The sequence below is a fragment of the Panulirus ornatus genome, chromosome 47, assembly GCF_036320965.1.
Source record: "Panulirus ornatus isolate Po-2019 chromosome 47, ASM3632096v1, whole genome shotgun sequence".
Lineage (NCBI taxonomy): Eukaryota > Metazoa > Arthropoda > Malacostraca > Decapoda > Palinuridae > Panulirus > Panulirus ornatus.
The window spans coordinates 23,085,763-23,112,400 of NC_092270.1; the positions used below are offsets into that span (position 1 = coordinate 23,085,763).

Here is a 26,638-nt window from a genome sequence, read left to right on the forward strand (position 1 = left end):
CCAGATATCTAAAACACTTTACGAAAACACTTCACTTCCTCCAGTTTTTCTCCATTCAAACTCACCTCCCAATTGACTTGACCCTCAACCCTACTGTACCTAATAACCTTGCTCTTATTCACATTTACTCTCAACTTTCTTCTTTCACACACTTTACCAAACTCAGTCACCAGCTTCTGCAGTTTCTCACATGAATCAGCCACCAGCGCTGTATCATCAGCAAACAACAACTGACTCACTTCCCAAGCTCTCTCATCCCCAACAGACTTCATACTTGCCCATCTTTCCAAAACTCTTGCATTCACCTCCCTCACAACCCCATCCATAAACAAATTAAACAACCATGGAGACATCACACACCCCTGCCGCAAACCTACATTCACTGAGAACCAGTCACTTTCCTCTCTTCCTACACGTACACATGCCTTACATCCTCGATAAAAACTCTTCACTGCTTCTAACAACTTGCCTCCCACACCATATATTCCCAATACCCTCCACAGAGCATCTCTATCAACTCCATCATATGCCCTCTCCAGATCCACAAATGCCACATACAAATCCATTTGCTTCTCTAAGTATTTCTCACATACATTCTTCAAAGCAAACACCCGATCCACACATCCTCTACCACCCCCGAAACCACACTGTTATATGGCCATATTATGTCAGATGATTGTTACCTAGTATAGTAAACATTTTAGCATAACTTTCAGCTGGGAAGGGGGTTAGGTAGATAAATGTATGAATTCACAGTCAGTTACAGATGGTAAAACCATTAGGCATTTAGTTAAATATTGAATAAGTGAGCATCCACTGCATACTTACACAACACATCATATATTTCCCTTCTCATCACTTTTTCATATTCCCTACTCTGGTTCTGAGATAATCTTATGTTCTGTGTATTACTGTATTAACCTGCATTGAAATATGTTTGTCCTGTCTGTTAATCTGTGTTGTGGTGTGGCCAGCTGGTAGCATCTGGTGCTGATATAGTGCGCACTGGTAGTGGGCGGAGCATAACACCTGCAGCTTCATCCACCCCTGTAAATTCCTTCATTGTTGCACCAGATTCACCATTACCTTGTTACCAGGTATTTTGTGTTGTCTTGTTGAAATATTGCGTTCAATTTCTTATTTGTTTATGATACCCTCCATAAGTGTATAATATATATATATATATATATATATATATATATTTATTTTTTTTTTTTCATACTATTCGCCATTTCCCACGATAGCGAGGTAGCGTTAAGAACAGAGGACTGGGCCTTTTTTGGAATATCCTCACCTGGCCCCCTCTGTTCCTTCTTTTGGAAAAAAAAAAAAAAAAAAAAAAAAGAAGGAACAGAGAATTGGGCCAGGTGAGGGTAGTCCCTCAAAGGCTCAGTCCTCTGTTCTTAACGCTACCTCGCTAATGCGGGAAATGGCGAATAGTTTGAAAGAAAAAGAAAAATATATATATATATAAAACATCCATGTACCCTTTATCTTGATAATTAGGATTTTGTATATATTTTAAGACTGGTAATTAAACTGATATAAAAGTACTGTCTTCATCTGGAAGTATGTTTCTTGTTTAATTAGTATTTTTATAATTCTTGTAATGAAATTGAAGAAAGTGTTTGTGTTATGAAAAATATTTAACTTTTTAACTGATATATGGTATAGTAAGGCATGTGTACGTGTAGGAAGAGAGGAAAGTGACTGGTTCTCAGTGAATGTAAGTTTGCGGCAGGGGTGTGTGATGTCTTCATGGTTGTTTAATTTGTTTATGGATGGGGTTGTTAGGGAGGTGAATGCAAGAGTTTTGGAAAGAGGGGCAAATGTGCAGTCTGTTGTGGATGAGAGAGCTTGGGAAGTGAGTCAGTTGTTCGCTGATGATACAGTGCTGGTGGATGATTCATGTGAGAAACTGCAGAAGCTGGTGACTGAGTTTGGTAAAGTGTGTGAAAGAAGAAAGTTGAGAGTAGATGTGAATAAGAGCAAGGTTATTAGGTACAGTAGGGTTGAGGGTCAAGTCAATTGGGAGGTAAGTTTGAATGGAGAAAAACTGGAGGAAGTGAAGTGTTTTAGATATCTGGGAGTGGATTTGGCAGTGGATGGAACCATGGAAGCGGAAGTGAATTATAGGGTGGGGGAGGGGGCGAAAATTCTGGGAGCCTTGAAGAATGTGTGGAAGTCGAGAACATTTTCTTGGAGAGCAAAAATGGGTATGTTTGAAGGAATAGTGGTTCCAGCAATATTGTATGGTTGCGAGGCGTGGGCTATGCATAGAGTTGTGCGCAGGAGGGTGGATGTGCTGGAAATGAGATGTTTGAGGACAATATGTGGTGTGAGGTGGTTTGATCGAGTAAGTGATAATAGGGTAAGAGAGATGTGTGGTAATAAAAAGAGTGTGGTTGAGAGAGCAGAAGAGGGTGTTTTGAAATGGTTTGGTCACATGGAGAGAATGAGTGAGGAAAGATTGACCAAGAGGATATATGTGTTAGAGGTGGAGGGAACAAGGTGAAGTGGGAGACCAAATTGGAGGTGGAAAGATGGAGTGAAAAAGATTTTGAGTGATCGGGGCCTGAACATGCAGGAGGGTGAAAGGCGTGCAAGGAATAGAGAGAATTGGAATGATGTGGTATACTGGGGTCGACGTGCTGTCAATGGATTGAACCAGGGTATGTGAAGCGTCTGGGGTAAACCATGGAAAGTTGTGTGGGGCCTGGATGTGGAAAGGGAGCTGTGGTTTCGGTGCATTATTACATGACAGCTGGAGACTGAGTGTGAATGAATGGGGCCTTTGTTGTCTTTTCGTAGCGCTACCTCGCACACATGAGGGGGGAGGGGGATGTTATTTCATGTGTGGCGGGGTGGCAGTGGGAATGAATGAAGGCAGACAGTATGAATTATGTACATGTGCATATATCTATATGTCTGTGTGTGTATATATATGTATACGTTGAGATGTATATGTATGTATATTTGCGTGTGTGGACGTGTGTGTATATACATGTGTATGTGGGTGGGTTGGGCCATTCTTTTGTCTGTTTCCTTGCGCTACCTCGCTAATGCGAGAGACAGCAACAAAGCAAGATAGAAAATATAAAATGGTATACGAGCAGAGCATAGTACGATGCACTCATTAGTATTTAACTTTAGAGGAAATTTACAGTTAAACAGACTTGAAAATATTATAGTATTCCAACAGCCTGGATTCTTTTTACATTTATGTTTGTTAAAGGTTTAAGAGTTTATTGCCTTTGTATCTAGTTTTCCTCCACCCGCCATTCATCAAGGTATCTTATAATAAATCATTCCCATGCATCATTACCTATACATAGTTCCAGTTACTTCACCCACTTGTTCTCTCATTGTGTCCTTTCATCTTGCTCTTTTTTGTCCCCTTCTTCTATTTACTTTCGCCTTGCTTATATTCACTCTCATAACCTTCATTTGCTCATCCATCCTTTTTGCTTCACAGAGCACGTTGGCTTTCCATTTTTCCCATTCATATCCATTTTTCTCTTCGTTTTATATCCTTTTGTATCCATTCTTCGTACATTAGTCTCCTTAGGAAGCCCATAGTTTCCCTCCTCCTCACAACCCTATAGCCCATGCCTCACAACCATATAACATTGTTGGAACCACTATTCCTTCAGGCATACCCATTTTTGCTCTTTGAGATAACGTTCTCGCCTTCCACACATTCTTTGGTGCTCCCAGAACCTTCGCCCCCTCCCCCACCCTGTGACTCACTTCCGCTTCCATGGTTCCATCTGCTGCTAAATTTACTCCCAGATATCTAAAACACTTCACTTCCTCCAGTTTTTCTCCATTCAAACTTACCTCCCAATTAACTTGTCCCTCAACCCCTACTGAACATAATAACCTTGCTCTTATTCACATTTACTCTCATATTTCTCCTTTCACACACTTTACCAAACTCAGTCACCAACCTCTGCAGTTTTTCACCCAAATCAGTCACTAGCGCTGTATCATAAGCGAACCACAAGATTCACTTCCCAAGCCCTCTCATCCACAACAGACTGCCTAATTGCCCCTCTCTACAAAACTTTTGTGTTCACTTCCCTAGCCACCCCATCCCTAAACAAATTTAACACCCATGGAGACATCAAGCACCCCTGCAAATACAGATAAATAACTTTTCATATTCAGCCCTTTGGCTTCCACTAACTTTAGATTTCTTTTCAGCTTGCTGCCCAGCTTACCACTTCCCCTTCCCCAAGTAGCATCTCCACTTTGTCCACTATACCAGCCTCTTCACCCAACAAGTCTTCAGCTCAGCCCACTACTACTTCACCTGCCTCTTCACCAGTAGCCTCACATGATGGTCGTGAGTTCCTACCTCCAAGGGTAAGATACAGTTGTACAGTAGAATGAATTTGAAAAGGAGTGGCTATTTAAATCATCATTTGTTTTTTTATTTTTCTTAGTAAGAATGCAGTGGTCAAGTTATTAGTACAGAAAAGATATTCTTGGGTAGTTCTTTGAAATTTGTGGCTCTTATAAGAATTATAAAGCTTTTAACTATCAATTGAATTGTACCATGAGTATAAACTTTATACATGTGTTGATATATGGGGCATATGTGAAAGACTTGACTTCATTAAAAAAAGAATAAAACTATGAGGTTCAATATTTAAGAAATGATAGTAATGATGAGCATTTACAGATACAGTTGTACATACAGTAGTATATTTTCACTTATAAGATAATGAAATGTCACTTACAGTAGTATATTTTCACTTATAAGATAATGAAATGTCACTATGTAGATAAGCATGGTGTGTGGTTTACATATACAAATTGTCGAGATTTAGTGTGGATCCAATATTCAAAACTCTACTAGAAATTTGCTGAGTATTGGTCATACTGTGTTGACAGTGGTCATGTAATGGGGTGGAGACCTGCCCCAATATATGGCAACTGCAATTGTAATTTTAGCAAAAAACTTTTAGTAACAGATTGCCAAAAACTAGAAGTCTCAGAGTCAAGTATGAATTATATAATAACTGAAAAAATAAAAGTATTGGAGAAATTATAGGCAATAATGTTTGTAGAAATTCATTAATGAATTTCATAAGGGTAGCCAAAATATACTTGCATACTTCATATTTCCTGCCCCAGGAGGCTTATCTATCTTTATGAGGCTCCTGCAGCACTCAGAAAGTTGGCCACATCCACAAATCAGGACCATAGGTCATAAAGGTTTGTCATATTTTGTGTGTGTCTGTGTGAGGAGAGTGCAGAACAGTTGAGTAGGTAGTGAGTGGGATGACTGTGGAGAATAAAAGGAGGGAGATTGTTGAGTGGTGTTAAAGTTGTAACGTGGATGTGCTGGGGATTGGAGAAACCCATATCCTCAGGCAGGGTGTGTGGGGTTAAAACGGAAATGATGAATACAAGTTATTTGAGTGCATGGAAGGAGGTGTGGAATGGATGGGAATGAGTGAAAATTATCGGGGAAGAAGAAAAGAAGGCTGAGCAATTCTGCTATCACCAAGAGTATGGGAGGGTGTTACAGAACATGGATGGAATGGATCAAGAATAGTGTGGGTTAAAGGAAAGATTGGGACTGTGAAATATGTATGGGTATGTGTATATGCATCTGTGAATGTGAAGACTGGACGAGGTAATGATGAACTAAAGCTTTTCTTGGGGAATTTGAAAGACTGTAAACAGTTTTGAGAATGAGAGAAATATGGTCATATTGGGTGATATGAATGAGAAAGTGGGATGTGGTGGAATTGGTTAGATAGTTGGTGAATGGTAAGTGCCTGGAGTAAATGAGAATGGAAGCTATCTTGTGGATATTTGTGCTAAGAGGGGTTTATAACTTGCATGCACCTTTTTTCAGCACAAGATGATCCACAGTATATCTCTTGTCTTACACATGTTATTTACATCCTTCCAAAACATCTTTTTATTGTCCATAAAATTTAATGATACTCTCTCACCCCAACTTTCACTTGCCCTCTTTTTCAACCCTTGCACCTTCCTCTTGACCTATTGCTGCTTTCTTTTATATATCTCTCAGTCATTTTCACTCCTTCCTTGTAAGTATTGTTTAAACACCTCTCTTTTCTCTTTCACTAACAACTTTACTTCATCCCACCAACACTCGCTACCCTTTCTAATACGCCCACCTCCCATCTTTCTTATGCGACATGCATCTTTTGCACAAGCCATTACTGCTTCTCTAGATATATCCCATTCCTCACCCACTCCCCTCACATCATTTGCTCTCACCTTTTGCCATTCTGCACTCAATCTCTCCTGGTGCTTCCTCACACAAGTCTTCTTTCCATGCTCACTTACTCTCACCACTCTCTTCTCCCTAACATTTTCTCTTCTTTTTTTGAAAACCTCTACAAATCTGTACCTTTGCCTCCAAAAAGTAGTGATTAGACATCCCGCTAGCTGCCTCTTTCAGCTCATTAACATCCAAAAGTCTCTCTTTTACATGCCTATGAATTAATACGAAATCAGATAATGCCCTTTGACCATCTCTCCTACTCACATATGTATACTTATGTATATCTCTCTTTTCAAACCAGGTATTCCCAATCACCAATCTTTTTTAGCACACAGATCCACAAGCTCTTCACCATTTCCACTCAGAACACTGAATACCCCATGTACACCAATTGTACCCTCAACTGCCACATTACTCACCACATTTGAATCACCCATCACTAATACCTTGTCTTGTGCACCAAAGCTACTGACACACTAACTCATCTGCTCCCAGAACACTTGCCTCTCATGATTTTTCATATGACTAGGTGCATAAGCACCATTAATCACCCATCTCTCTCTATCCACTTTCAGTTTTACCCACATCAGTCTAGAATTTACTGTCTTAATCTCTGTCATGCTGTTTTACATTACAAATAATTGTATAAGGAATAATTTATTATATTTTCTGTAACCATTGTATATGATTACTTTCAATGTCTGTTGTTGATATGTACACTCACTGTAGGGAGGCTTGTTTATATTCATGCTCTCTTTGAAGATGGAGAAAATAAACTTAAGATCTAGAAGATGTTGCCTTAATCTCTCCAACATGAATAGCCTTCAGAAGCAGATATAACACACTTACAGCCTGGGTGAATCTGTAGTTTGCAACCTAAAGAAGAATGAAGAGAAAATTTGAAGTGCTGTGGTCCACAACTTTACTGTCTGCCTATATTACCACAAGAGTTAGAATTCCATCTATGGAGAAGATGGAGAACAGCTCTCATTGTACTCAGAGCATGAGCTGAAAAGCAGCCTCAGTAACCTTCAGATCAGGTCTAAAGCTGTGAAGACTTACAAGTGTTCATGTAAAGAAGACAATATAACTGAGCCAGAGCCATTTTGACCAAGTAAAGGATGGCTAGATGAGTTTATTCAATGTCAGACATTATTATATAATGTAAAGGTAACTGAAGAAAGTGCCAGTGATATATGCAGTTTCTCTGTGTGTGAGGTTCTCATAAACATAACCCCTGCATAAAGTGAGGGATGGGCATGTTCTGAATAACCAGTATTTTTTTTATCTGAAATGACCAATTTTCCAAAGCATTTCAGATAACAGAAGTGTTACTGTACTTGTTTTCCAATTAAATAAAGTGTTTGGTGGCAGTTTGATATTTTGCCAGGGAAGTTCTTTATAGTTTCATTTATGTTCTTTCACTGGAAGTGAAGGGTAGGTTAGTAGTTATTCATGGTGAATTTTGTGTAGTAATTCATTAATTTCCTGTTTAGTGTTATAGTTGGTTTGTAGCTAATTTTTGAGGTCATTCATGAGTATATTTGTGTGCTCTTTAGAAGTTGTGTTTTGGATTGGATTAGAAGTTCCACCGTACAGAATTACAGCAATCTGTGGTATATTCTACCTAATTTATTCATAGGCTATTCCATAAACATCCAGTCTCATACATCTTTTATATTACCCTGTACACTAAGATATTAGAAATCCATATAAACATAACACAATCCTGCCACTTATAGAATTCATTTCATGCTGCTTACTTACATTTTCATTTAAAAGAATGCTCACATTATTTTACACTTTTTATCTAAACACCACTTGAGTTTTCAAGCATGCCATGCAGTATCAATACCTCCTGAAGTCCAGGTTTCATTACTTTTATCATAATCTTTCTCTGAGGTTTCCACATTTGCCCTAGTGTATCCAGACTTTCCAACTCTATTTCAGTCTTTTTTTCATTCTACAAATGTATTGTACAGTTCTTCACTTTTGAAAACTTAACACAACCTATATCCTACATACCCTTTACTTACATAATTCTCTCATATCCCTTTCCCATAATGATATCATCATAATGATCTTATCAAATCAGTTACAAACACTTTATGTAAGGGACAACAATGCTGGACAAAGTCAACAGCACCTTTTAATCCAAGATTAATGAATTGCTTTTTGATGTAGAGAATAACAGATTATCAATAGAGGTTAACTTAATAGCATGATTTGATTAGCAATATGAAACATTAATTTTATTGTGTCTTGCAGACTCCTCCACCTAATGCAAGACGAAAAATTGAACAATTTGGCACAATTCCCCGCCAACGAGAAGCTGGAGTGTGTGGAGAAGAAAGTCATGGAGCACCGGCTGCAGGACGAACTAAGGGCGTCATGTTCGGTAAAGGATTCCACTTCCTTCCATTCCGTGTGGCAGGAAAGCGGAGCACTTCAGCCCCCAACTTAGGTGACGGTGGAGATCATGCATGAGTGCAACCCTGCAACCCTCACTTACCCTCCCCATGTCCATATATTACATTGGTAGAAAATGATGATAATATATGATAGTTCAGTTATCATTTTGTTATGAAGCATGTTATAATGTTTCACAGTGAAATCATGGGACAAAATTCGGTTTAAGATCATAACTGCTGAATTAATATAGAAGTGAAGCTCGTTGTCATATAATTCACATGAAAGGCATTATTTCCATGTCCTGATTTGGTCCATGGTTAAACAGAGATCAGAACTCACACAGCTGAATGAATATAGTAATAGGTTTCCCTTCTTTAATGCATAGGTGCTTTCCTAAAAGTTGTCACGTAAAGTGAAATTGCCTTAAACAAACCTCCATGTATGATCTTAAATGAGTGCTGCCTCCATGCAGACTCACAAGATAGCTAGGGAATGGGTTTTGACAGTTTTATGTGGGAGATGAAATTGATATGATTTTGAAATAATATTACATATTATTATTTTGCTTTGTTGCTGTCTCCCGCGTTTGCGAGGTAGCGCAAGGAAACAGACGAAAGAAATGGCCCAACCCACCCCCATACACATGTATATACATACACGTCCACACACGCAAATATGCATACCTATACATCTCAATGTACACATATATATACACACACAGACACATACATATATACCCATGCACACAATTCACACTGTCTGCCTTTATTCATTCCCATCGCCACCTTGTCACACATGGAATACCATCCCCCTCCCCCCTCATGTGTGTGAGGTAGTGCTAAGAAAAAACAACAAAGGCCCCATTCGTTCACACTCAGTCTCTAGCTGTCATGCAATAATGCCCGAAACCACAGCTCCCTTTCCACATCCAGGCCCCACACAACTTTCCATGGTTTACCCCAGATGCTTCACATGCCCTGATTCAATCCACTGACAGCACATCAACCCCGGTATACCACATCGATCCAGTTCACTCTATTCCTTGCCCGCCTTTCACCTTCCTGCATGTTCAGGCCCCGATCACTCAAAATCTTTTTCACTCCATCTTTCCACCTCCAATTTGGTCTCCCACTTCTCCTCGTTCCCTCCACCTCCGACACATATATCCTCTTGGTCAATCTTTCCTCACTCATTCTCTCCATGTGCCCAAACCATTTCAAAACACCTTCTTCTGCTCCCTCAACCATGCACTTTTTATTTCCACACATCTCTCTTACCCTTACATTACTTACTCGATCAAACCACCTCACACCACACATTGTCCTCAAACATCTCATTTCCAGCACATCCACCCTCCTGCGCACAACTCTATCCATAGCCCACGCCTCGCAACCATACAACATTGTTGGAACCACTATTCCTTCAAACATACCCATTTTTGCTTTCCGAGATAATGTTCTCGACTTCCTCACATTCTTCAAGGCTCCCAGGATTTTCGCCCCCTCCCCCACCCTATAATTCACTTCCGCTTCCATGGTTCCATCCGCTGCCAGATCCACTCCCAGATATCTAAAACACTTTACTTCCTCCAGTTTTTCTCCATTCAAACTTACCTCCCAATTGACTTGACCCTCAACCCTACTGTACCTAATAACCTTGCTCTTATTCACATTTACTCTTAACTTTCTTCTTTCACACACTTTACCAAACTCAGTCACCAGCTTCTGCAGCTTCTCACATGAATCAGCCACCAGCGCTGTATCATCAGCGAACAACAACTGACTCACTTCCCAAGCTCTCTCATCCACAACAGACCTCATACTTGCCCCTCTTTCCAAAACTCTTGCATTTACCTCCCTAACAACCCCATCCATAAACAAATTAAACAACCATGGAGACATCACACACCCCTGCCGCAAACCTACATTCACTGAGAACCAATCACTTTCCTCTCTTCCTACACGTACACATGCCTTACATCCTCGATAAAAACTTTTCACTGCTTCTAACAACTTGCCTCCCACACCATATATTCTTAATACCTTCCACAGAGCATCTCTATCAACTCTATCATATGCCTTCTCCAGATCCATAAATGCTACATACAAATCCATTTGCTTTTCTAAGTAATTCTCACATACATTCTTCAAAGCAAACACCTGATCCACACATCCTCTACCACTTCTGAAACCACACTGCTCTTCCCCAATCTGATGCTCTGTACATGCCTTCACCCTCTCAATCAATACCCTCCCATATAATTTACCAAGAATACTCAACAAACTTATACCTCTGTAATTTGAGCACTCACTCTTATCCCCTTTGCCTTTGTACAATGGCACTATGCACGCATTCTGCCAATCCTCAGGCACCTCACCATGAGTCATACATACATTAAATAACCTTACCAACCAGTCAACAATACAGTCACCCCCTTTTTTAATAGATTCTATTGCAATACCATCCAAACCTGCTGCCTTGCCGGCTTTCATCTTCCGCAAAGCTTTTACTACCTCTTCTCTGTTTACCAAATCATTTTCCCTAACCCTCTCACTTTGCACACCACCTCAACCAAAACACCCTATATCTACCACTCTATCATCAAACACATTCAACAAACCTTCAAAATACTCACTCCATCTCCTTCTCACATCACCACTACTTGTTATCACCTCCCCATTAGTGCCCTTCACTGAAGTTCCCATTTGCTCCCTTGTCTTACGCACTTTATTTACCTCCTTCCAGAACATCTTTTTATTCTCCCTAAAATTTAATGATACTCTCTCACCCCAACTCTCATTTGCCCTCTTTTTCACCTCTTGCACCTTTCTCTTGACCTCCTGTCTCTTTCTTTTATACATCTCCCACTCAATTGCATTTTTTCCCTGCAAAAATTGTCCAAATGCCTCTCTCTTCTCTTTCACTAATAATCTTACTTCTTCATCCCACCACTCACCACCCTTTCTAATCAACCCACCTCCCACGCTTCTCATGCCACAAGCATATGCACCAATAATCACCCATCTCTCTCCATCAACTTTCAGTTTTACCCCTATTAATCGAGAATTTACTTTCTTACATTGTATCACGTACTCCCACAACTCCTGATTCAGGAGTACTGCTACTCCTTCCCTTGCTCTTGTCCTCTCACTAACCCCTGACTTTACTCCCAAGACATTCCCAAACCACTCTTCCCCTTTACCCTTTAGCTTCGTTTCACTCAGAGCCAAAACATCCAGGTTTCTTTCCTCAAGCATACTACCTATCTCTCCTTTTTTCACATCTTGGTTACATCCACACACATTTAGACACTCCAATCTGAGTCTACGAGGAGGATGAGCACTCCCGGCGTGACTCCTTCTGTTTCCCATTTTTAGAAAGTTAAAATACAAGGAGGGGAGGATTTCTGGCCCCCGCTCCCGTCCCCTCTAGTCGCCTTCTACGACACGTGAGGAATGCGTGGGAAGTATTCTTTCATTCCTATCCCCAGGGATAATTTTTTTTTTTTTTTTTTTTTTTTTTTTTTTTTTTTTTTTTTACTTTGTCGCTGTCTCCCGCGTTTGCGAGGTAGCGCAAGGAAACAGACGAAAGAAATGGCCCAACCCCCCCATACACATGTATATACATACGTCCACACACGCAAATATACATACCTACACAGCTTTCCATGGTTTACCCCAGACGCTTCACATGCCTTGATTCAATCCACTGACAGCACGTCAACCCCGGTATACCACATCGCTCCAATTCACACTATTCCTTGCCCTCCTTTCACCCTCCTGCATGTTCAGGCCCCGATCACACAAAATCTTTTTCACTCCATCTTTCCACCTCCAATTTGGTCTCCCTCTTCTCCTCGTTCCCTCCACCTCCGACACATATATCCTCTTGGTCAATCTTTCCTCACTCATTCTCTCCATGTGCCCAAACCACTTCAAAACACCCTCTTCTGCTCTCTCAACCACGCTCTTTTTATTTCCACACATCTCTCTTACCCTTACGTTACTCACTCGATCAAACCACCTCACACCACACATTGTCCTCAAACATCTCATTTCCAGCACATCCATCCTCCTGCGCACAACTCTATCCATAGCCCACGCCTCGCAACCATACAACATTGTTGGAACCACTATTCCTTCAAACATACCCATTTTTGCTTTCCGAGATAATGTTCTCGACTTCCACACATTCTTCAAGGCCCCCAGAATTTTCGCCCCCTCCCCCACCCTATGATCCACTTCTGCTTCCATGGTTCCATCCGCTGCCAGATCCACTCCCAGATATCTAAAACACTTCACTTCCTCCAGTTTTTCTCCATTCAAACTCACCTCCCAATTGACTTGACCCTCAACCCTACTGTACCTAATAACCTTGCTCTTATTCACATTTACTCTTAACTTTCTTCTTCCACACACTTTACCAAACTCAGTCACCAGCTTCTGCAATTTCTCACATGAATCAGCCACCAGCGCTGTATCATCAACGAACAACAACTGACTCACTTCCCAAGCTCTCTCATCCCCAACAGACTTCATACTTGCCCCTCTTTCCAAAACTCTTGCATTTACCTCCCTAACAACCCCATCCATAAACAAATTAAACAACCATGGAGACATCACACACCCCTGCCGCAAACCTACATTCACTGAGAACCAATCACTTTCCTCTCTTCCTACACGTACACATGCCTTACATCCTCGATAAAAACTTTTCACTGCTTCTAACAACTTTCCTCCCACACCATATATTCTTAATACCTTCCACAGAGCATCTCTATCAACTCTATCATATGCCTTCTCCAGATCCATAAATGCTACATACAAATCCATTTGCTTTTCTAAGTAATTCTCACATACATTCTTCAAAGCAAACACCTGATCCACACATCCTCTACCACTTCTGAAACCACACTGCTCTTCCCCAATCTGATGCTCTGTACATGCCTTCACCCTCTCAATCAATACCCTCCCATATAATTAACCAGGAATACTCAACAAACTTTACCTCTGTAATTTGAACACTCACTCTTATCCCCTTTGCCTTTGTACAATGGCACTATGCACGCATTCCGCCAATCCTCAGGCATCTCACCATGAGTCATACATACATTAAATAACCTTACCAACCAGTCAACAATACAGTCACCCCCGTTTTTAATAAATTCCACTGCAATACCATCCAAACTTGCTGCCTTGCCGGCTTTCATCTTCCGCAAAGCTTTCACTACCTCTTCTCTGTTTACCAAATCATTTTCCCTAACCCTCTCACTTTGCACACCACCTCGACCAAAACACCCTATATCTGCCACTCTATCATCAAACACATTCAACAAACCTTCAAAATACTCACTCCATCTCCTTCTCACATCACCACTACTTGTTATATTGCAGTGGAATTTATTAAAAAAGGGGGTGACTGTATTGTTGACTGGTTGGTAAGGTTATTTAATGTATGTATGACTCATGGTGAGGTGCCTAAGGGTTGGCGGAATGCGTGCATAGTGCCATTGTACAAAGGCAAAGGGGATAAGAGTGAGTGCTCAAATTACAGAGGTATAAGTTTGTTGAGTATTCCTGGCAAATTATATGGGAGGTTATTGATTGAGAGGGTGAAGGCATGTACAGAGCATCAGATTGGGGAAGAGCAGTGTGGTTTCAGAAGTGGTAGAGGATGTGTGGATCAGGTGTTTGCTTTGAAGAATGTATGTGAGAAATACTTAGAAAAGCAAATGGATTTGTATGTAGCATTTATGGATCTGGAGAAGGCATATGATAGAGTTGATAAAGATGCTCTGTGGAAGGTATTAAGAATATATGGTGTGGGAGGCAAGTTGTTAGAAGCAGTGAAAAGTTTTTATCGAGGATGTAAGGCATGTGTACGTGTAGGAAGAGAGGAAAGTGATTGGTTCTCAGTGAATGTAGGTTTGCGGCAGGGGTGTGTGATGTCTCCATGGTTGTTTAATTTGTTTATGGATGGGGTTGTTAGGGAAGTGAATGCAAGAGTTTTGGAAAGAGGGGCAAGTATGAAGTCTGTTGGGGATGAGAGAGCTTGGGAAGTGAGTCAGTTGTTGTTCGCTGATGATACAGCGCTGGTGGCTGATTCATGTGAGAAACTGCAGAAGCTGGTGACTGAGTTTGGTAAAGTGTGTGAAAGAAGAAAGTTAAGAGTAAATGTGAATAAGTGCAAGGTTATTAGGTACATTAGGGTTGAGGGTCAAGTCAATTGGGAGGTGAGTTTGAATGGGGAAAAACTGGAGGAAGTGAAGTGTTTTAGATATCTGGGAGTGGATCTGGCAGCGGATGGAAACATGGAAGCGGCTTCAAGTGGATCATAGGGTGGGGGAGGGGGCAAAAATTCTGGGAGCCTTGAAGAATGTGTGGAAGTCGAGAACATTATCTCGGAAAGCAAAAATGGGTATGTTTGAAGGAATAGTGGTTCCAACAATGTTGTATGGTTGCGAGGCGTGGACTATGGATAGAGTTGTGCGCAGGAGGATGGATGTGCTGGAAATGAGATGTTTGAGGACAATGTGTGGTGTGAGGTGGTTTGATCGAGTAAGTAACGTAAGGGTAAGAGAGATGTGTGGAAATAAAAAGAGCGTGGTTGAGAGAGCAGAAGAGGGTGTTTTGAAATGGTTTGGTCACATGGAGAGAATGAGTGAGGAAAGATTGACCAAGAGGATATATGTGTCGGAGGTGGAGGGAAAGAGAAGAGGGAGACCAAATTGGAGGTGGAAAGATGGAGTGAAAAAGATTTTGTGTGATCGGGGCCTGAACATGCAGGAGGGTGAAAGGAGGGCAAGGAATAGAGTGAATTGGAGCGATGTGGTATACCGGGGTTGACGTGCTGTCAGTGGATTGAATCAAGGCATGTGAAGCGTCTAGGGTAAACTATGGAAAGCTGTGTGGGTATGTATATTTGCGTGTGTGGACGTATGTATATACATGTGTATGGGGGTGGGTTGGGCCATTTCTTTCGTCTGTTTCCTTGCGCTACCTCGCAAACGCGGGAGACAGCAAAAAAAAAAAAAAAAAAAATTTTTTTTTTTTTTTTTTTTTTTTTTTTTTTTTTTTATATACTTTGTCGCTGTCTCCCGCGTTTGCGAGGTAGCGCAAGGAAACAGACGAAAGAAATGGCCCAACCCCCCCCCATACACATGTACATACACACGTCCACACACGCAAATATACATACCTACACAGCTTTCCATGGTTTACCCCGGACGCTTCACATGCCTTGATTCAATCCACTGACAGCACGTCAACCCCTGTATACCACATCGCTCCAATTCACTCTATTCCTTGCCCTCCTTTCACCCTCCTGCATGTTCAGGCCCCGATCACACAAAATCCTTTTCACTCCATCTTTCCACCTCCAATTTGGTCTCCCTCTTCTCCTCGTTCCCTCCACCTCCGACACATATATCCTCTTGGTCAATCTTTCCTCACTCATTCTCTCCATGTGCCCAAACCATTTCAAAACACCCTCTTCTGCTCTCTCAACCACGCTCTTTTTATTTCCACACATCTCTCTTACCCTTACGTTACTTACTCGATCAAACCACCTCACACCACACATTGTCCTCAAACATCTCATTTCCAGCACATCCATCCTCCTGCGCACAACTCTATCCATAGCCCACGCCTCGCAACCATACAACATTGTTGGAACTACTATTCCTTCAAACATACCCATTTTTGCTTTGAGGGACAATGTTCTCGACTTCCACACATTTTTCAAGGCTCCCAAAATTTTTGCCCCCTCCCCCACCCTATGATCCACTTCCGCTTCCATGGTTCCATCCGCTGACAGATCCACTCCCAGATATCTAAAACACTTCACTTCCTCCAGTTTTTCACCATTCAAACTCACCTCCCAATTGACTTGACCCTCAACCCTACTGTACCTAATAACCTTGCTCTTATTCACATTTACTCTTAACTTTCTTCTTCCACACACTTTACCAAACTCCGTCACCAGCTTCTGCAGTTTCTCACATGAATCCGCCACCAGCGCTGTATCATCAGCGAACAACAACTGACTCACTTCCCAAGCTCTCTCATCCCCAACAGACTTCATACTTGCCCCTCTTTCCAAAACTCTTGCATTTACCTCCCTAACAACCCCATCCATAAACAAATTAAACAACCATGGAGACATCACACACCCCTGCCGCAAACCTACATTCACTGAGAACCAATCACTTTCCTCTCTTCCTACACGTACACATGCCTTACATCCTCGATAAAAACTTTTCACTGCTTCTAACAACTTGCCTCCCACACCATATATTCTTAATACCTTCCACAGAGCATCTCTATCAACTCTATCATATGCCTTCTCCAGATCCATAAATGCTACATACAAATCCATTTGCTTTTCTAAGTATTTCTCACATACATTCTTCAAAGCAAACACCTGATCCACACATCCTCCACCACCTCCGAAACCACACCGCTCTTCCCCAATCTGATGCTCTGTACATGCCTCCACCCTCTCAATCAACACCCTCCCATATAATTTACCAGGAATACTCAACAAACTTATACCTCTGTAATTTTAGCACTCACTCTTATCCCCTTTGCCTTTGTACAATGGCACTATGCACGCATTCCGCCAATCCTCAGGCACCTCACCATGAGTCATACATACATTAAATAACCTTACCAACCAGTCAACAATACAGTCACCCCCTTTTTTAATAAATTCCACTGCAATACCATCCAAACCTGCTGCCTTGCCGGCTTTCATCTTCCGCAAAGCTTTTACTACCTCTTCTCTGTTTACCAAATCATTTTCCCTAACCCTGTCACTTTGCACACCACCTCGACCCAAACACCCTATATCTGCCACTCTGTCATCAGACACATTCAACAAACCTTCAAAATACTCATTCTATCTCCTTCTCACATCACCACTACTTGTTATCACCTCCCCCATATATATATATATACACATATATACATATATACACACACATACACACGTATACACACATATATATGTATATACATATGAAAAATGTTCTAGAAGGAAGTAAATAAAGTGCGTAAGACAAGGGAGCAAATGGAAACTTCAGTGAAGGGCGCAAATGGGGAGGTGATAACAAGTAGTGGTGATGTGAGAAGGAGATGGAGTGAGTATTTTGAAGGTTTGTTGAATGTGTTTGATGATAGAGTGGCAGGTATAGGGTGTTTTGGTCGAGGTGGTGTGCAAAGTGAGAGGGTTAGGGAAAATGATTTGGTAAACAGAGAAGAGGTAGTAAAAGCTTTGCGGAAGATGAAAGCCGGCAAGGCAGCAGGTTTGGATGGTATTGCAGTGGAATTTATTAAAAAAGGGGTTGACTGTATTGTTGACTGGTTGGTAAGGTTATTTAATATATGTATGACTCATGGTGAGGTGCCTGAGGATTGGCAGAATGCGTGCATAGTGCCATTGTACAAAGGCAAAGGGGATAAGAGTGAGTGCTCAAATTACAGAGGTATAAGTCTGTTGAGTATTCCTGGTAAATTATATGGGAGGGTATTGATTGAGAGGGTGAAGGCATGTACAGAGCATCAGATTAGGGAAGAGCAGTGTGGTTTCAGAAGTGGTAGAGGATGTGTGGATCAGGTGTTTGCTTTGAAGAATGTATGTGAGAAATACTTAGAAAAGCAAATGGATTTGTATGTAGCATTTATGTATCTGGAGAAGGCATATGATAGAGTTGATAGAGATGCTCTGTGGAAGGTATTAAGAATATATGGTGTGGGAGGCAAGTTGTTAGAAGCAGTGAAAAGTTTTTATCGAGGATGTAAGGCATGTGTACGTGTAGGAAGAGAGGAAAGTGATTGGTTCTCAGTGAATGTAGGTTTGTGGCAGGGGTGTGTGATGTCTCCATGGTTGTTTAATTTGTTTATGGATGGGGTTGTTAGGGAGGTGAATGCAAGAGTTTTGGAAAGAGGGGCAAGTATGAAGTCTGTTGGGGATGAGAGAGCTTGGGAAGTGAGTCAGTTGTTGTTCGCTGATGATACAGCGCTGGTGGCTGATTCATGTGAGAAACTGCAGAAGCTGGTGACTGAGTTTGGTAAAGTGTGTGAAAGAAGAAAGTTAAGAGTAAATGTGAATAAGAGCAAGGTTATTAGGTACAGTAGGGTTGAGGGTCAAGTCAATTGGGAGGTAAGTTTGAATGGAGCAAAACTGGCGGAAGTAAAGTGTTTTAGATATCTGGGAGTGGATCTGGCAGCGGATGGAACCATGGAAGCAGAAGTAGATCATAGGGTGGGGGAGGAGGCGAAAATCCTGGGAGCCTTGAAGAATGTGTGGAAGTCGAGAACATTATCTCGGAAAGCAAAAATGGGTATGTTTGAAGGAATAGTGGTTCCAACAAAGTTGTATGGTTGCGAGGCGTGGGCTATGGATAGAGTTGTGCGCAGGAGGATGGATGTGCTGGAAATGAGATGTTTGAGGACAATGTGTGGTGTGAGGTGGTTTGATCGAGTAAGTAACGTAAGGGTAAGAGAGATGTGTGGAAATAAAAAGAGCGTAGTTGAGAGAGCAGAAGAGGGTGTTTTGAAATGGTTTGGGCACATGGAGAGAATGAGTGAGGAAAGATTGACCAAGAGGATATATGTGTCGGAGGTGGAGGGAACAAGGAGAAGTGGGAGACCAAATTGGAGGTGGAAAGATGGAGTGAAAAAGATTTTGTGTGATCGGGGCCTGAACATGCAGGAGGGTGAAAGGAGGGCAAGGAATAGAGTGAATTGGATCGATGTGGTATACCGGGGTTGACGTGCTGTCAGTGGATTGAATCAGGGCATGTGAAGCGTCTGGGGTAAACCATGGAAAGCTGTGTAGGTATGTATATTTGCGTGTGTGGACATATGTATATACATGTGTATGGGGGTGGTTTGGGCCATTTCTTTCTTCTGTTTCCTTGCGCTACCTCGCAAACGCGGGAGACAGCGACAAAGCAAAAAAAAAATACGAAAAATGTAAGAAATAATCTAGAAAACTGAAACTTCTAGCTTGAAATGAAATGAAAAATGAATGTCAGATAATGGTTCAACCTCTGGCTATGGAAAAGGGAAATGTATAATTTATTTACACAAACGTCAATAGTAGTTTTCATCAATTTAACCACTGTATCATACTGCCTGGTCCACTTCTCTTATCATGAAACTGGAATATTGGCTTATGATGTTTCTCAATTGTTTTCATTACACAAAGTACAACCATATCTTGGATTCATGAGGGTAGGTAGTTTGTCATCCGCCATAATAAAGCCTTGACAGACCAAAAGTTTATCTGGACCTCAACTTTTCCAGTACGTGAAAAACGCCTTTTTGCTTTCCATCTCTATCATTTTGAAAAATGCTCCGTTTGTTCACATTTCAATGAAAAAATAAGCTTCAATGTCTAAGCTACATTCTTTTCCAATTTCACTATTTTCTTGTCAGAGCACCATGTATGAAAACTATCACTCCAGTAACACAACTATAAACATTTACTTCCCCTTTACAAAAGTTCTGGGGAAGTCTGTCTTGATACACTGCGGGTCACTCTACCACCTGAAATAAGATACAGTAAAATATTATTGACAAAATTATAATTACAATTTTTTCACACATGATTGCTGTTTCCCACTTTAGTGAGCTAGTGACAGGAACATACAAAGAAAGATCACAGTAACTCATATCCATTCTCTGTCATGTGTAATGTGCCAAAATCACACCTCCCTATCCAGAACCATGCCCCACACACCTTTCCATGGTTTACCCTGACCTTTTCACATGCCCTGATTCAGTCCATTGACAGCAAGTTAATCCCTGTATACCACATAATTCCAGTTCACTCTATCTCATGCATACTTTTCACCCTCCTCCATGTTTAAGCCCTGATCTTTCAAAATCTTTTTCACTTCATCCTTCCATCTCCAATTTAGTCTCCCCCTTCATCTTGTTCCTTCCATTTTTGAGACATACGTCTTCTTTGTCAGCCTCTGTTCACTCATTCTCTCCCTTTCACCAGATGATTTCAGCACACCCTCTTCAGCTCTCTCAACTACACTTTTTATTGCCACACCTCTCTCTCTTACCCTTTCATCATTTTCTCAATCAAACCACCCTCTTCACACCACTTATTATCCTCATACGTTTCATTTCCAACACCTCCACCCTCTTCCACACATCCTCATCCATAGCTCATGCCTTGCATCCATGTAACATTGTTAAGACTACTATACCTTCAAATATTCCCATTTTTTCCCTCCCAGTTACAGAACTTTCTTTCCACACATTCCTTAATGGTTCCACAACCTTTGCCTCCTCACCTACCCTAAGACTCTGTTCCACTTCTTTGGTTCCATTTGCTGCTATGGCTACTCCCAGGTATCTAAAACACTTCCTTCAATTTTTCTCAATTTAAACTCACACCCTAAGTAACCTGTCCCTTTTCCTTGCTAAACTTGATAACCTTGCTTTTATTCACATTTACTCTCAACTCCCACCTTTCCTACACTCTTCCAAACTCAGCCACCACCTGCAATTTCTTACTCAAATCTGCCATCATTGCTGTGTCATCATTAAACAACTAACTGGCTTCCCTGGCCACATACTTTCCCCTCTCTCCAAGACTCTTGCAGTTACCACCCCATCCATAAACAAATTTATAGCCATGTTGACATCAGACATCCCTGCTGCAGACCAACCTTCGCTTGGAACCACTCACTCTCCTCTCTTCCCACCCTTAAACATGCATTACACTCTTGAGAAAAAGTTCTCACTCCTGCTAGCAGCTTTCTTCCCACACCATATACTCTTAAGACCTTTCACAAGGCATCTTTGTCAGCCCTGCTGAATGCTTTCTGTAGATCCATAAATGCTGGATACAAATCCTTCTTTTTCTCTAAGTATTTATTGCACTTTCTTAAAGGGTGTGGCCAAAAGGGTATGGGCAAAACTTGTTCTTTAACACCATACAAGGGGATTAGATATGGGGGAGATTTGTACTAAGTGTGGACTGGCTTTGTTCCAAATGTGGGCTATGCTTTTACCATACATGGGGGTTATCTTGTACTCTCTGTTAGTACAACTTAACCTACATATGAGTAAGACTTATACCACACATGGTCTTATCTTTTGCCACATATTGGCAAGACTTGTACCTTATGTTGATGAGACTTGTACCACAAATGGGCTAGACTTATTCCACACATGGCTGAGACAAGTACCACATATTGGCTAGACTTGTACCACTTATGTGTTAGACTTATGCTACATATGGGCTAGACTTTTTCCCAAATATAGGTGAGTCATGTATGGGCCATACATGTGCTACATTTGGGTCAGACTTGTACCACTTACTGGCTAGACTTGTACCACATATGGGATAGACTTGTACCACATATGGGATAGACTTGTACCACATATGGGATAGACTTGTACCACATATGGGATAGACTTGTACCACATATGGGATAGACTTGTACCACATATGGGATAGACTTGTACCACATATGGGATAGACTTGTACCACATATGGGTGAGACTTGTACCATATATTTGGGCAAGACTTGTACCACATATGGGTGAGACTTGTACCATATATTTGGGCAAGACTTGTACCACATATGGGATAGACTTGTACCACATATGGGATAGACTTGTACCACATATGGGATAGACTTGTACCACATATGGGATAGACTTGTACCACATATGGGATAGACTTGTACCACATATGGGATAGACTTGTACCACATATGGGATAGACTTGTACCACATATGGGATAGACTTGTACCACATATGGGATAGACTTGTACCACATATGGGATAGACTTGTACCACATATGGGATAGACTTGTACCACATATGGGTGAGACTTGTACCATATATTTGGGCAAGACTTGTACCACATATGGGATAGACTTGTACCACATATGGGATAGACTTGTACCACATATGGGATAGACTTGTACCACATATGGGATAGACTTGTACCACATATGGGATAGACTTGTACCACATATGGGATAGACTTGTACCACATATGGATAAGACTTTCACTGCACATGGATGAGACTTGTACCACATATGGGATAGACTTGTACCACATATGGGATAGACTTGTACCACATATGGGATAGACTTGTACCACATATGGGATAGACTTGTACCACATATGGGTGAGACTTGTACCATATATTTGGGCAAGACTTGTACCACATATGGGTGAGACTTGTACCATATATTTGGGCAAGACTTGTACCACATATGGGATAGACTTGTACCACATATGGGTGAGACTTGTACCATATATTTGGGCAAGACTTGTACCACATATGGGATGAGACTTGTACCACAAATGGGCTAGACTTATTCCACACATGGCTGAGACAAGTACCACATATTGGCTAGACTTGTACCACATATGGGATAGACTTGTACCACATATGGGATAGACTTGTACCACATATGGGATAGACTTGTACCACATATGGGATAGACTTGTACCACATATGGGATAGACTTGTACCACATATGGGTGAGACTTGTACCATATATTTGGGCAAGACTTGTACCACATATGGGATAGACTTGTACCACATATGGGATAGACTTGTACCACATATTGGCTTAGAATGTTTCTCAATTGTTTTCATTACACAAAGTACAACCATATCTTGGATTCATGAGGGTAGGTAGTTTGTCATCCGCCATAATAAAGCCTTGAACAGACCAAAAGGTTTATCTGGACCTCAACTTTTCCAGTACGTGAAAAACGCCTTTTTGCTTTCCATCTCTATCATTTTGAAAATGCTCCGTTTGTTCACATTTCAATGAAAAAATAAGCTTCAATGTCTAAGCTACATTCATTTCCCAAATTTCACTATTTTCTTGTCAGAGCACCATGTATGAAAAACTATCACTCCAGTAACACAACTATAAACATTTACTTCCCCTTTACAAAAGTTCTGGGAAGTCTGTCTTGATACACTGCGGGTCACTCTACCACCTGAAATAAGATACAGTAAAATATTATTGACAAAATTATAATTACAATTTTTTCACACATGATTGCTGTTTCCCACTTTAGTGAGCTAGTGACAGGAACATACAAAGAAAGATCACAGTAACTCATATCCAATCCTCTTCATGTGTATTGCCAAAAACACACCATCCCTATCCAGAACCATGCCCCACACACCTTTCCCATGGTTTACCCTGACCTTTCACATGCCCTGATTCAGTCCATTGACAGCAAGTTAATCCCTGTATACCACATAATTCCAGTTCACTCTATCTCAGCATACTTTTTCACCCTCCTCCATGTTAAGCCCTGATCTTTCAAAATCTTTTTCACTCCATCTTTCCACCTCCAATTTGGTCTCCCTCTTCTCCTCGTTCCCTCCACCTCCGACACATATATCCTCTTGGTCAATCTTTCCTCACTCATTCTCTCCCTTTCACCAGATGATTTCAGCACACCTCTTCAGCTCTCTCAACTACACTTTTTATTGCCACACCTCTCTCTCTTACCCTTTCATCATTTTTCTCAATCAAACCACCCTCTTCACACCACTTATTAACCTCATACGTTTTCATTTCCACACGAACAACACACCCTCTCTCCACACACCTCATCCATTGCTCATGCCTTGCATCCATGTAACATTGTTAAGACTACTATACCTTCAAATATTCCCATTTTTCCCTCCCAGTTACAGAACTTTCTTTCCACACATTCCTTAATGGTTCCACAACCTTTGCCTCCTCACCTACCCTAAGACTCTGTTCACTTCTTTGGTTCCATTTGCTGCTATGGCTACTCCAGGTATCTAAAACACTTCCTTCAATTTTTCTCAATTTAAACTCACACCCTAAGTAACCAGTCCCTTTTCCTTGCTAAACTTGATAACCTTGCTTTTTATTGCACATATACTCCAACTCCCACCTTTCCTACACTCTTCCAAACTCAGCCACCACCTGCAATTCTACTCAAATCTCCATCAATGCTGTGTCATCATTAAACAACTAACTGGCTTCCCTGGCCACATACTTTCCCCTCTCCATCCAAGACTCTTGCAGTTACCACCCCATCCATAAACAAATTAAACAACCATGGAGACATCACACACCCCTGCCGCAAACCTACATTCACTGAGAACCAATCACTTTCCTCTCTTCCTACACGTACACATGCCTTACATCCTCGATAAAAACTTTTCACTGCTTCTAACAACTTTCCTCCCACACCATATATTCTTAATACCTTCCACAGAGCATCTCTATCAACTCTATCATATGCCTTCTCCAGATCCATAAATGCTGGATACAAATCCTTCTTTTTCTCTAAGTATTTATTGCACTTTCTTAAAGGGTGTGGCCAAAAGGGTATGGGCAAAACTTGTTCTTTAACACCATACAAGGGATTAGATATGGGGGAGATTTGTACTAAGTGTGGACTGGCTTTGTTCCAAATGTGGGCTATGCTTTTACCATACATGGGGGTTATCTTGTACTCTCTGTTAGTACAACTTAACCTACATATGAGTAAGACTTATACCACACATGGTCTTATCTTTTGCCACATATTGGCAAGACTTGTACCTTATGTTGATGAGACTTGTACCACAAATGGGCTAGACTTATTCCACACATGGCTGAGACAAGTACCACATATTGGCTAGACTTGTACCACTTATGTGTTAGACTTATGCTACATATGGGCTAGACTTTTTCCCAAATATAGGTGAGTCATGTATGGGCCATACATGTGCTACATTTGGGTCAGACTTGTACCACTTACTGGCTAGACTTGTACCACATATGGGTGAGACTTGTACCAAATATGGGCTAGACTTGTACCACATATGGGCTAGACTCATACATGTGGATGAGACTTTTACTACATATGGACTAGACTTATACCACATATGGGATAGACTTGTACCACATATGGGATGAGACTTGTACCACATATGGGCTAGACTTGTACCAAATATTGATGAGACTTTTACTACACATGGGTGAGACTTGTACCATATATTTGGGCAAGACTTGTACCACATATGGATAAGACTTTCACTGCACATGGATGAGACTTGTACCATATACAGGCTAGACTTGTACCAATTATGGTTAAGACTTGTATCACATATGGGTTAGACTTATACCACATATGGGATAGACTTGTACCACATATGGGATAGACTTGTACCACATATGGGATAGACTTGTACCACATATGGGATAGACTTGTACCACATATGGGATAGACTTGTACCACATATGGGATAGACTTGTACCACATATGGGATAGACTTGTACCACATATGGGTGAGACTTGTACCATATATTTGGGCAAGACTTGTACCTTATGTTGATGAGACTTGTACCATATATTTGGGCAAGACTTGTACCTTATGTTGATGAGACTTGTACCATATATTTGGGCAAGACTTGTACCACATATGGGTGAGACTTGTACCAAATATGGGCTAGACTTGTACCACTTATGTGTTAGACTTATGCTACATATGGGCTAGACTTGTACCACTTATGTGTTAGACTTATGCTACATATGGGCTAGACTTGTACCACATATGGGATAGACTTGTACCACATATGGGATAGACTTGTACCACATATGGGATAGACTTGTACCACATATGGGATAGACTTGTACCACATATGGGATAGACTTGTACCACATATGGGATAGACTTGTACCACATATGGGATAGACTTGTACCACATATGGGATAGACTTGTACCACATATGGGATAGACTTGTACCACATATGGGATAGACTTGTACCACATATGGATAAGACTTTCACTGCACATGGATGAGACTTGTACCACATATGGGATAGACTTGTACCACATATGGGATAGACTTGTACCACATATGGGATAGACTTGTACCACATATGGGATAGACTTGTACCACATATGGGATAGACTTGT

The 26,638-nt window shown here is 41.1% G+C and overlaps 1 protein-coding gene across 9 annotated transcripts in view; it reads left to right on the plus strand.

The window, feature by feature from the left end:
• LOC139763685 (uncharacterized) overlaps nt 1-26,638 on the plus strand; it is a 265,984-nt gene that overhangs the window by 112,719 nt on the left and 126,627 nt on the right. For 6 of the 9 annotated variants that reach the window (XM_071689996.1, XM_071690000.1, XM_071689995.1 and 3 more), the window contains exons 5-7: nt 975-1,097; nt 4,207-4,368; nt 8,540-8,735. In XM_071689996.1, coding sequence (XP_071546097.1) covers nt 975-1,097; nt 4,207-4,368; nt 8,540-8,735 — 481 coding nt within the window. The remainder of the gene's footprint in view (nt 1-974; nt 1,098-4,206; nt 4,369-8,539; nt 8,736-26,638) is intronic. The other 3 variants (XM_071690001.1, XM_071690002.1, XM_071690004.1) reach the window with 2 other exon arrangements.